Source organism: Chironomus tepperi, unplaced genomic scaffold (assembly GCF_022539635.2).
Source record: "Chironomus tepperi strain 1889 unplaced genomic scaffold, CSIRO-AGI_Ctep_v1 contig_409, whole genome shotgun sequence".
Lineage (NCBI taxonomy): Eukaryota > Metazoa > Arthropoda > Insecta > Diptera > Chironomidae > Chironomus > Chironomus tepperi.
Genome location: NW_027226531.1, coordinates 421,542 through 433,554, shown reverse-complemented (window position 1 = coordinate 433,554; position 12,013 = coordinate 421,542). Strand labels below are relative to the sequence as shown.

Genomic DNA, 12,013 nt, shown 5'->3' with positions numbered 1-12,013 from the left:
ATTAAAATAGTAAATTATAATGTATTCCTTACTTCCCTGCCTGTACAGAACAACTGTGATCCATATCCTTCTGCAGATGTTGCTTTAAGCTGGCTTTACCGCCTGGTTTGTTCTGATATTCCTGGACTCACCAGATTGTCTATCAGATAAGCTAAAAATTAGAATATTGAAAAAATGGACCTGAAATTATTAAGTTATAGCTGGTTATAGCTAAAGAACATCGAAAAGAAGAGACCATGGCAGGCATAGAACGTGCTGTTAAGAGCTGAGTAAGCTGACAGCAACGTCCACGACCAGAATCGTTTAGTATATTTAAAATAAGCAAGCTCTTTGCCGGTTAGGGATGGTATAGAATATAGCAATTAAGCAGCTATTCATTCATTCATCCAAGAAATACCAAAATGTGGGAGAATTTAGAAGAAGAACTTAAGATTCTCTTCCAAAATACATATCGAGTTCAGAAAAATGATTCTTTATTTTATTTCAAAATAAAATCCAACAAATGGATACAAATTTAGCCAAAAATATCCTCTTCATCCTCAACTGATGTTCCAAAATTTGTTTGTGGTCTTGATGTTGTCGTTGTTGTTGTTTTTGATGGAGTTACTGGTGGTCGTCCTGATGGTGGTCTTGTTGGTGGTGGTCTTGTTGCTGGTTTTGTTGGTGGTGGTCTTGGTGTTGGTCTTGGAGTATCTTCATCTGAGTGATTGCGAACTATTCCCATAGTACTTTCAATCCATTCAATAAAGCATGCGACTCTCAAGAATCCAGCTAGAAAAAAATTTAATTTTTTAATAATTTTATTGATATAAAGCACTGCTGTCCAAACTGTGATGTCTTGAACCCCATGCTTTGTGCGTTACACCAACAATGTTTGATATAAAGGTTCAGATTTTATACTTACAAGGAGTATCTCCATGACCACATTCTGGTGAACCGAAGGAGACAATACCTTGAAGTGTTGGAACGTCATTAAGATTGTTTGCTATTGGACCGCCTGGATGATTGGAAATCGATTAATTAACTGATTCTGACTTATTGTTATCAAAAAATTGTCTTTACCTGAATCTCCCTTGCTAAATTGTGGACCAAAAAATAAATAAAATAATCTATAGATTTATTAAAATAATTAATTATTTAGACTTACCATGTAGATAAATCTGTAATTTAAGAATATTATTGATTTATTAGTTTATTTAAATACCAAATGTGCATGAACAGAGTTGGTAGGACTTTGGGTTTTTGGACTTAAAACCCACGAATCCAGGGTTGTTAAAAGCATAATCTGGTGAGTTTTGAATACTTGGCACATGCACTATCAAATACCCGGACATGAATCATGTGTTCTCGTTCTGTAAAACAGAATATGCTATAACAATCCTCGATGCATCCACATTAGCGTCCTTCCAACTCTTGCTCTATAGTTTAGTTGATGAATTTACCCAGGCTGAGAAACTCCGCGGTAGTACCGCGGTATCCATACAAATACCGCAAAATACCGCGGTATTTCATATAAATACCGCCGATACCGACTAGTTTCTCAGCCTGGAAATTTACTTACTGTTTGGACCAATACCACAGAACTGTAAAGGAAGAGAAGAAATATGATTAATGACTAAAAAGATCAAATCTGATTGGAGTTGTTCACTTATTATGCTCGCTTTTTAGAGGGTAGATGAGGAGCCTCCAAGTCGGTGTGACTCTGATTTGTTGCCGGAATAGATTTTCATCCCAACAATTTGATTCCAGGGTTGGTACTTGAATCATATAATGGATTTAGTGGATAAGTGCCTGGACTCAGGACGAGGGGTAAGCTAAGATCCTTGAACGATCATTTTGAAGACTTAAAACTCAGAAACCAGAATTCAAAGTCAGCAAAGACGGATCTTGTCATCAACATTAATAAGACAGAAGAGATTTGAGTCTTTATGCTACATAATATGTGAACGATCCCCAATCTACTGAGATAGTTTATAGCAAAGCTCAAAGTCGACTCAACATTATATAAAATCCTAGTCGACTTCAAGCTATGGTTCATAGATTCATGATTACATAATTAATCATACTTACATGCTTTTCAGTATCAAATGGTAAAGCAAGTGCTCTCTTGCATTTAGCCTGATCAAAAAGTGTAATGAATACCTTTTTCTTTGTGTTTGTGTAGTGTTTTGGCTTAACTTCTCCTATAATATGCTCAGTATTAGTATTAATCTATTGATTGTTAAAATTTAAATTTACCAAATCCAGTAACCATCAATGGATGATCGGGTTCATCTTCACATGTATCAGCATCCGGTAATTTAATACTTTTTATGGTTGGTGATTCACGTGGTGGTCTCTTAAGCTCAATAATGGCAATATCATATGAACTTTTGGTGACCAGATTCTTCTTTTGTGTATATTGTCTATGAATTGTCAATTTTTTCGGTGGAATTTGGGCAACTTTATCTGTATAACATTCGTCCGAATAATCATTTGCATCTTCTTCAGACTCTGTACAATCAGGATCCTTTCCAGTTTTCCACTCGCCAATGTAAATCTTTATGTCGGCAGTAAGAGATTTATGGTCTTCAAGCTCGTCAAAGCAATGCGCAGCTGTGAAATAAGTTTGTGGATTAATTACTTATTGCTGATTTTATACATTAACTTACCGGTTATAACGTATTTCTTATTAACCAAGCTTCCTGTACAGCGTAATCCTTTTACTTCCAACATTACAGTCCATGGTCCATCTGATTGTTTGGCGTACGTTATTCCGTTATTATTTTTACCGGCTGTTGGATCTAGAGGAATAAATTTTTTAAGAAAATAGAATTAGACTCGTCAATCATGATAGGGAATGTTATTTTAATTTATAATAATTGCAGCCAGAGTTGGCATTACTCCAATTTAGTCAAAGATCAAAATTCCTTGACTTCGGAATCGAATGTAGTCGGTCTTTGGAATCCACACTGAGTGTGTAGGCATAGGCAGTCGCCTAAGTTGTTTCTCTTCCATATCATTTAACATGGTGCTTCAAAATAGCATGATCGGTACATGTGTTTGAGTACCTTGTTAAAATACGTCTTAGGCGACTGCCTATGCTACAAGTTTAGTGAAGTCCGACTCCCTTAGTCCTGACAGCTCTAATTCTAACAGTAATAAGTACTAGAAGATTTAAATGATAATCATTGATTTATCACTGTTGACACTTCTGTGCAGTTGAGATGACTGATTCGATATCTCTAAAAACTCTAGAGTCCCACACCTCACAGTTTGCCGACCACTGGTTAAAAGCAACAACACAAGCTGAGCTGTTTAGGCTGCTTAATGAATCGTGGAGACTTGGAGTCTTTAAGACCTTTCAAAAACGACATGGAGTCATTGGAAAATATAGGAAGTGGGAGGCTATCAATGCTTTAGAGCAATCACAATAGAGATATCCAAAGATAATCCTATGATTCTTGCTTATGCAAAGGATAGGGATAAGTGAAAATTTCACACCAAAAAGCCGACGGCAAGGTAGAAAAAAATAATGCAAAATATATAATAAATTTACTTACATCCGTAAATAAGTTGAAATGCTGACAAAAGCACAATAAGCTTCATCATCATTATTGATCTTTGATTCTACTGTGATAGAAATATTTATAAATAAATTTTGTTTGTTAATTTTACTGTCCACAAATTTATGAAATATAATTTTTTAAATTTAAATTTGAATTTTTTAATTTTTTTAAAAATTTTAAATTTTTTAAACATTAAATTTTAAATAAAATTTTTAATATTTTTTTTTAAACTTTCAATTTTTTTTAGGTAATTTTTAATATTTTTTGAAATTTTTAAATTTTTTAATTTTTTTTCAAACTTTTAAATTTGTTGCAATTTTTACAATTTTTTAAAAAAATTTCAATTGCTTTTTTTTAATTCAATTTTTAAATTTTAAATTTTAAAATTTTAATATTTAAAATTTCAAATAAAATTATTAAATTTTTAAAATTATTTTCAACTTTTTTAAATTTTTTAAAGTTTTAAACTTTTAAATTTGTTGTAATTTTTACAATTTTTTTAAAAATTTGAATTGTTTTTGTTAGTTCAATTTTTAATTTTTAAATTTTAAAATTTTAATATTTAAAATTTCAAATAAAATAAATTTTTAAAATTATTTGCAATTTTTTCAATTTTTTCACACTCACCAATTTCCGAAATCTATCCTAATTCATCAATTTCTACTTTAAACTTCGTCAATGTCCAAATTTAAACTGTGAACAGTAAAAATGTGAATCAATCAACTACGATCACAATTCAAGCTCTTATAAGGTGTACACAGGGGAAATAAGGCTTCAAAATCTCCCAAAAAAATCCTCTCCGAGCTCAATTCCAACACATTCATATCGAGTCTCGGTGGGGAATTGAGCGACTCTCTTGAATATTCATCTCAGGCTACTTAAACTCAACCTTTTGACTGTCATATTATTAGACATGATTAAATAAATTACGACAACCAATTTAAACCTGAAAAGTCTTATCAGTTGGGTTTTTTTGTGTGATACTTTTAAATTAATATGAATAACGTGGCTTGATAGCTTGCTGCTTACTTTCTTTGTGACAATTGTTGACGAGATGAATAGAATTTGTGTATTTTAAGGCTTTTTGTTCACTAATTTGGTTGGATGTATTACTTGACTAATTTAATGTCAACGAGATGACATTTGGAAATACCCGACGATTTATCTTTATCATATCAGCCACAATATACTCTATATGATGATTTAGGGATCAGATTTTGAAGTCATGTCTTCCTAAACAGAGTGGCTTGGATATCTGACTTGATGTCTAGCAAATCGTCTTTGGTGTGCTTTCTAAAACCTACTTACTTACTTCTTTGGCTTGGGAGGCATGAAGGCCTATTGCCGCGCGTATGGAATGAAGTCTTTGAAGCCTTCTGTCAATTCGGGATATGAAGGACTCTAGCTTCCTTTTCAACACATCCAATTCAGACATTCTTCGGTCTTTCTACTCGATCTATTGTCATCCACAAAGTCTGCAGTTGAACTATGGCATCCCTTGGCCTTCTGTATACATGACCTGCCCATCACAAGCGATTAGCACGTAGAACTGTCGCCTTTTTGATCAATTATCAGAAAAAGGTTAGATTTATTGAGAATGATCTCAGATTCATTCATAATTAGATGCTGTTAATGATAAGGAAAGAGAAAATTTGTGAAATATGACTCTAAATTTGCATTATCACTAGACACTTGATGCTACAATCTCATTTGACCATTTTGAGTTGATTGTAAGACAGCATTGCATTTGGTATTGGCAATTGGCATGCGGAAGCCGGCGATAGAACCAGTTATAGGCGACATCTGCGAGAGGCCATGGATAACAGTTGATCTGTACGGCCAGCGAAGTAAGTAAGTAGTAAGCTTTGTCATCAGAGGTGACAGGACTTCAGTGAAGTCAGGACTCAAAATCAGAAACCAACCAACTCTGTTTGCCATCCCTAACCTTTGACTCTTTTCAGACGAGGTAATTTGGATCTTTAAGAAGAAAGACCTTTAATGTAACTGTTTAGTTACGTCTGTTTGGAATCAGAAATTAGCAAATGGTAGCCAGAAATAGAACTAGTTTTAGGCAATATCTGAGGGAGATCATGGATCACAATTGATCTGTTCGACCAGCAAAGTAAGTGAGTTACGTGCCATAGTGAAGTGCTTGGGACGCCAGAAGTGTTGAGGTTACTTAATGCTCTCAATTTGCAGCTTAATAAGTAAATCCAAACGAATTTGACCTCAAAATACCTAATTAGTATCAATAATCAATTCAATTTAAATTCCTAATTCCTAAAATTCGAGTGTCCTATTTCTGTGCTCATTTCCCCTACAATTGATCATCATAGACATTAAAAGTGAGAGTTGCTCGAAGCAAGTACAAACAATTCCACACAATCACAAGTCTCTCCAAGAAAAAATAAAATTGTTCGGATGAGAAGCTACAGATTTAATTTAATACTTTATTACATTACATTCTGACGTGGCTTAGTGAATGGATTTGAAATAAAAATTTCTGTTAAAAAGTGAATTTTTTTAGTTTGAATTAAAAATGAGATATCAAATTAGTCAATTTTTAATACTTGTTATTTTACCAATAGTGACTCATAAGTAAGTACATTTTTAAATAATATTAGTGCTAAATAGGCAAAAGTGCTCACAATCTGATTTGAAGATTTCCGACGCTGAGGTCGAGACTTCTCGGGAAGTCTCGGTATTGATCTCGAAAATTGTAGACAAAACAGATTCTATTGTCAGTTAAGATTAATATTGAATAATTCATTATAATAAGTAGCAATAGCAATTTGCCGTCGGCAACTGACAAAAGCTCTTCAAATTTCATCTACAATCAGTTAAACTCAAATACCACAAGTCGATTAATCGAAACCGACATCCATGACATAGTCACACCGGCATATTGCCGGATTGGCGATCAATTAACCCAGTTGAGGGCAACCTGTGTGACGCGGAACACTCATGTGTCGTCAAAAATGTTTGAAAATGTCATAAATCAAATGCTCTATCTGGTTTCGGTCAAGGCTATGCTTTCTCGAAATCACGGTCCCGATAAACTTTCGGAAATTATTTAAAAATTGAAAAATGAAATGAAAATGTTCAAAAAAATATAAAAAAAATTTTCAAATATTTTTTAAAAATTAACACTTAAAATTGAAAAAATACCTAAAATTTGTAATTTTCAATTCTGATCCCGACTTTTGAAATTTCGGGATCCCGAATTTTCGGAAATTTTCCCGATCCCGAAAAATCCCGGGATTTTCCGATCCCGATCCCGATAGCGAGAAAGTATAGTCAAGGCCTACCAACAAGGTCTGACACGAAAAATAAAAGGTTGCTTATCACTGAATTAACCGATTTGTGATATTTAGGTAATCTAATGCCTCCTACTTACCTCAATTGGAAGGTGACACTGACTACCGATGGCAGATAACTTCAACCATGACTGCAGATCAAAGCAGACACAAAATAATCGAAAACAGTCGAATAATAATTTACAATTTTCTTAATTTTACAGCCAACGAATATCATTGATTGGATCTCATTTCATTCCACTTGAATCAAATTACAAAGCATTTCTATCCACAAATAATCTGGAACCTGGTACAAATATCAACGTGACGCTGTATAATAAAGAGCATTCAAGTCATGTTTATCTTGACAATTTTGATGAAAATTCATATGAACCGGTAGAATTAGAGGTAAGTTGAGATTAGGTATTGTTGATTCTTACACAGTGCTCAAAGTCGACTCGACTTAAGTCGACTCGACTCCATATAAAATTTGACTTCAATTTCTAAAGGCTGAAATGCACATTAAGCAGAAAAGACATGTCTAATGTTGACGTGAGTCTAGTTTGGGCTCAAATTCGGAGTAATCTGGGTTCAGGCTACTTCATAGTTGGATCTGAGTTGGGTTTCACTGAATCTAGTGACAATCCGGACCCGATTGTACAAAATAACATTGTAAATAGTTAAAGAGAAGTCAATGACTAGTGCTGATAGTATTTTGTCCAATTCAGAGACTCACACCTGCTTATACATTCTGGGCAATTGATTAAAATTGAGTCAATCGTGTCGCGGACCATAGATTGTCCATTACTGGTCTATTTAAGCATCCTGATCAATAAACTATTTGTCAATCCTTTTAATAATTTCAATAATTCCTCATCAACAGCTTCCAATGCCGAGATCAGCAATCTACACATTAAGAATCCAAACAAATAGCAACAGCAAGTGCGCCTTTCAGTCAGAGAAAGTATACAACCTCAAACAATATCCGCTAACTTTCATCTACATTGATAAACCAATCTACAAGCCTGGAGATAAAATGACATTCCGCATCTTTGTACTTGGACAAGACATGCTGCCTTATTCTGATGACTTAAAAGTTGATGTTAGGCTGATGGACTCAAATCGCATCTATATTCAAAATATAACGGATCTTAAGACAACACAATATGGATTTGCTGAGAAATCATTTACAATTCCTGAAACTGCACATTTTGGTGATTGGAAGATCGATGTGCAGGCAAACAACCGTAAAAAGTCGAAAAATTTCAAAGTTCAACCAAAAAATGAAGCAAATTTTGACGTTTTTCTTAAAATGAGCGATAAAATTGCAGTCGAAGATCAAATTTTTATGATGACTTTCATAACCAGAACAGAAAAAGGCAATATTTTTGAAGGAACTGCCAAAATATCAGTAACTGGAAAGAACTGGGGATCAGATCAAAATGTCATCAACAAGATTGTTAAACCAGTAAGCCTTATGGGCAACAAAGTTAACATCAATCTTAAAATTAAGGAAGATCTTGGAATATCAACAGCATTTGATGACATGGACCTGACATTTGATGTTGACGTGACTGAAAATTCAACACAAAATGTCATCAATGTCAAAAAGGAAGTACGAATGTATCATAAAGGCAGAAGTGTCATTCAAGTTGTACGAAAAAAATTCTTCAAGCCTGGATTTAAATTTCCCATTAAAATTCGTGTTAAGGATATGAATGGACAGCCTGACAATTCCTTAAATCAATTAAAAATGAGAATTGAGTATCTAGCTGCTGATGGAAAGACAAAGTCCGAGAAAAACTTGCAAATAAATTTAAAAAATGGCGAGACATTAACAACATTGACTCCAGCAGATGATACAGCTAAGATCAGGATCAATTTTGAATTTGGAGACACAAAAATGATTGAAAATATTCCAAAGTTTTCAACTTATGGAATTGATGAGTATCTGCAAGTTAGCTTTATTAATAAGAGGTAAGTGATCATGTCATGTTGGTCTATGGCAGTTCCAATCCAATTATCATACAAACCTCACTCAAATCCTTACAATTTCAGCTCAAAAGTCGGTGACACAATTCAACTGCAAGCTCAAAGTTCTGGAGAAATGGAAACTCTAAATTTGATGATTTTTGGAACAAATGGACTAATTTACAGTGAAGAATTTCCTGATGCTGTTGGCAAGGATCTTTACAACTTTAACATTCAACTAACGGACGAGATGAAGCCTGAAATACGTGGACTTGTGTTTTATACTCGACCGAGTGATGGTGTGATGGTTTATGATGATTTTTCACTAGCTCTTGGATTCTCGATTGATAATTCTGTAAGTAGATGTTCCTTGAGGTTTGATTTGGGAACTTTTGGATACTTTGTATAGGTGGGTGGGATGTGGGGGTTGGAATTTGTAATGTAGATCAAGTTTTTGTTCATAATTTTGATATAAAGCGGTATGATGGGCTAGGTTGGGTCTTAAACTGAAGCCTTTTTGGAGTTAGACCTTCTCTCTGTTCGGATTATTGATACAAAAACCTAAAACTCCATCTCTCGCTCTTGGCTACTCCCCTGAAGTTGAGTATACTGATGCAAGGAACCTTAAGCTAACATATCCAAGTGGAACAGCCTGTGATTAGTCGATCTTATGTCTAGTAATAAATTAGACATTTACAGAACATGCCATAATATGTCAAGTATATAAAAAGACATCCAGTTGACTATTTGCAGCCTGTTTTGCTCGGGTTGAGCATAATTACAAATACCATGTGGGTGTAGCGTCCGTTCACTTATTACGAAATGCTCGAGAGAGGGAAAGGTCGAAAGTCGATATTTGACGTTAAGTAAGAAGAAAACGAACCCTAACAGCGTTACTAGGGTTTCCTGAAGTCTCGATTTCGACAAATTCTGGAGACTGAGACCAAGGCTATGGTCGGAACGAAACAGAGACCAAGACTAGCTGGGAAGTCTCGAAAAGTATGGGAAAGGTCCCGTTTTTGGCATTGGGAACCCTTAAGCGTTATGTATTAATTGATCGACCACATGCTTGCACCATGATACTTTATTATGAACATCCTCACTGTCTGTTCAAGTCAACATGCTTCTTTGTTGCTGAACAACTTCAGATTCATTTGACAATTAACCATAAATTCCTAAAATATCCAAATATATTGACACATTCTCCAATCTTACAGCTTGAAATCTCAGCACCAGCAACAGCAAAGCCAAACGAAGAAATTGAAATTACAGTCAAAAGTGAACAAGACTCCTTTGTATTATTAACTGGAATTGATGATAATGCAGAGCTTTTTAACAATGAAAATGAAATTTCGCGATTTGACATTTACAATGAGTTGACTTATTACCTTAACTTTAGTTTCCTAAATGCCCACGAGTATAAATTTGATAAAGTCAATAATTTTGTATTGGAACCTCTTCAAAAAGGAACCAAATGTGGAGGAAAGCAATCACCACCCAAAAATCCTGATCCAAATGATGATGCTAAAGCATGGACACAAAAATATTTTCCAAATTCATGGTTTGATAAAGTTTTTAACATGAAAAGTGGAACGGAAACGATAAAAGTAAAAGTTCCAAATGAGTTAAAGACTTGGAGGATCTATGGAGTGTCTGTACATCGATCAAAGGGATTTACAGTTGCAAAGAATCTGCCTGAAATTGTGGTTAAAAGTGAATTTGCTGTAAACATTAAAGCACCGAATGTTGTCAAAGAAAATGAAGTCTTTCAAGTGGACATAAGTGCTTACAACTTTGAGGCTGGCTATATTCAACCATCTATCCAAATTGAAATTACAAGTGGATTGTCAATGATTGTCAATGAACAGACACAAGAGCATTCAGGAAAAGTTTGTTACAAATTTCCATCATATGGACGAACATCAATGCAGCTATCAAAACAATTAGATCCGCAAAATAATACCCAAATTGGAAGTTTTTATGTAAAATCAGGTTGGAATAATGAACAGATTAAGGCAACATCATGGTTGAACCAAGCTACTTATGAGTTTGTCAAAGACATCAAAGTCAAGACAGCTGAGCATGGATCACCAAATAATATCAAATTTAAAACTACAGTCAGCACTATATCTGATGCTAAAGCTAATGTGGTTATTAAAACAAAATTGGAATCAAGTTATTATTCAACATCAAGTTTAGTTATGGAAGTAGACCTGCCTAGTGGATACACATATGATAGTCATAAAATTGAAGATCATATTCAAGTAAGTGTTCAATTTTTGTTAGTTTTCTTATTTTAATCACTTTTTGTGTCACTTGTCATAATACATCTAGGATTCAGAATATGATGCAGCAAATAATCTAGTGAAATTCAGTCTAAACAGTTTGGAACCATACAGAAGCTATGAAATCTCAATTACAATTGAAAAGGTTTTCAATGTTTATGAATGTGCAAAGTCGATGATTCGAGTTTATGATGCAAACCGACCAGGTAAAATGAATTTACTTTTAATTTGATAAGGCAATACCTCTAGGTGTAGGTTAGGTGTAGGTTAGGTGTAGGTTAGGTGTAGGTTAGGTGTAGGTTAGGTGTAGGTTAGGTGTAGGTTAGGTGTAGGTTAGGTGTAGGTTAGGTGTAGGTTAGGTGTAGGTTAGGTGTAGGTTAGGTGTAGGTGGAATCCAGCACTGGAATCTCAAATTTCACATTAAATTACAATTTTTACGAATTTTTAAATGGTTTTTTAATATTTATTTCTTAGATCAAAAAAGCATATCGTCCTACATGTATGATGTTAATGCGCAAATGTGTCATGACGTTGCAGAAGCTACGAAGTGCAGTTGGAAAGTTTGGAATTGTTTCGGATAAAAGAGAATTTAGATAAAATAAAATTTTTAACAAGTTTCAATAAAAATAAAAAAAAAAATCCTTTAAATTAATCATAATCGACAATCACATCCTCAATCGGTGTATTTGCAATCCAGTCAGTAAATTTATAAATATCAGTGAAAATAACCTTTGAATTATCATCACATACATCATTATTAACACCAATTACAGATGATACAATACCACGTAGATAGTAATGATTATCATATTTAATGAACAATCCACTTCCAACATCTTCTGTGCATACATCAGACTGTCCACAAAATGTCCTGTCGCTTGCTTCATTTGATGTTATTGAATAGTCTTGATTA

At 34.1% G+C, this 12,013-nt stretch overlaps 2 protein-coding genes across 4 annotated transcripts; one reads left to right on the top strand and one right to left on the bottom strand.

Moving 5' to 3' along the window:
- Positions 1-456: 456 nt before the first annotated feature.
- On the bottom strand, positions 457-4,308 carry LOC139096958 (granzyme B-like). Of its 2 annotated transcripts, none has more exons than XM_070648716.1 (10): positions 4,176-4,308; positions 3,543-3,612; positions 2,652-2,783; positions 2,239-2,595; positions 2,071-2,183; positions 1,562-1,583; positions 1,148-1,160; positions 1,063-1,076; positions 905-997; positions 457-771 (listed from the first exon to the last, which is right to left on the bottom strand). In XM_070648716.1, the coding sequence occupies exons 2-10, from the start codon at positions 3,592-3,594 to the stop codon at positions 515-517; spliced, it is 1,053 nt and encodes a 350-aa protein (XP_070504817.1). In that variant the 5' UTR covers positions 3,595-3,612; positions 4,176-4,308; the 3' UTR covers positions 457-514. The 2 variants fall into 2 exon arrangements, with proteins under 2 accessions (XP_070504817.1, XP_070504818.1); XM_070648717.1 differs by having other exon boundaries at positions 3,543-3,609; positions 4,176-4,267.
- A 795-nt stretch (positions 4,309-5,103) lies between these two features.
- On the top strand, positions 5,104-11,990 carry LOC139096950 (CD109 antigen-like). Of its 2 annotated transcripts, XM_070648707.1 has the most exons (8): positions 5,104-5,399; positions 5,510-6,146; positions 7,069-7,252; positions 7,728-8,821; positions 8,903-9,170; positions 10,033-11,079; positions 11,150-11,306; positions 11,575-11,990. In XM_070648707.1, exons 2-8 carry the CDS (start codon positions 6,088-6,090, stop codon positions 11,679-11,681), a joined length of 2,916 nt encoding a protein of 971 aa, XP_070504808.1. In that variant the 5' UTR covers positions 5,104-5,399; positions 5,510-6,087; the 3' UTR covers positions 11,682-11,990. The 2 variants fall into 2 exon arrangements, with proteins under 2 accessions (XP_070504808.1, XP_070504809.1); XM_070648708.1 differs by lacking the exons at positions 5,104-5,399; positions 5,510-6,146 and adding an exon at positions 6,270-6,288.
- Positions 11,991-12,013: the final 23 nt, after the last annotated feature.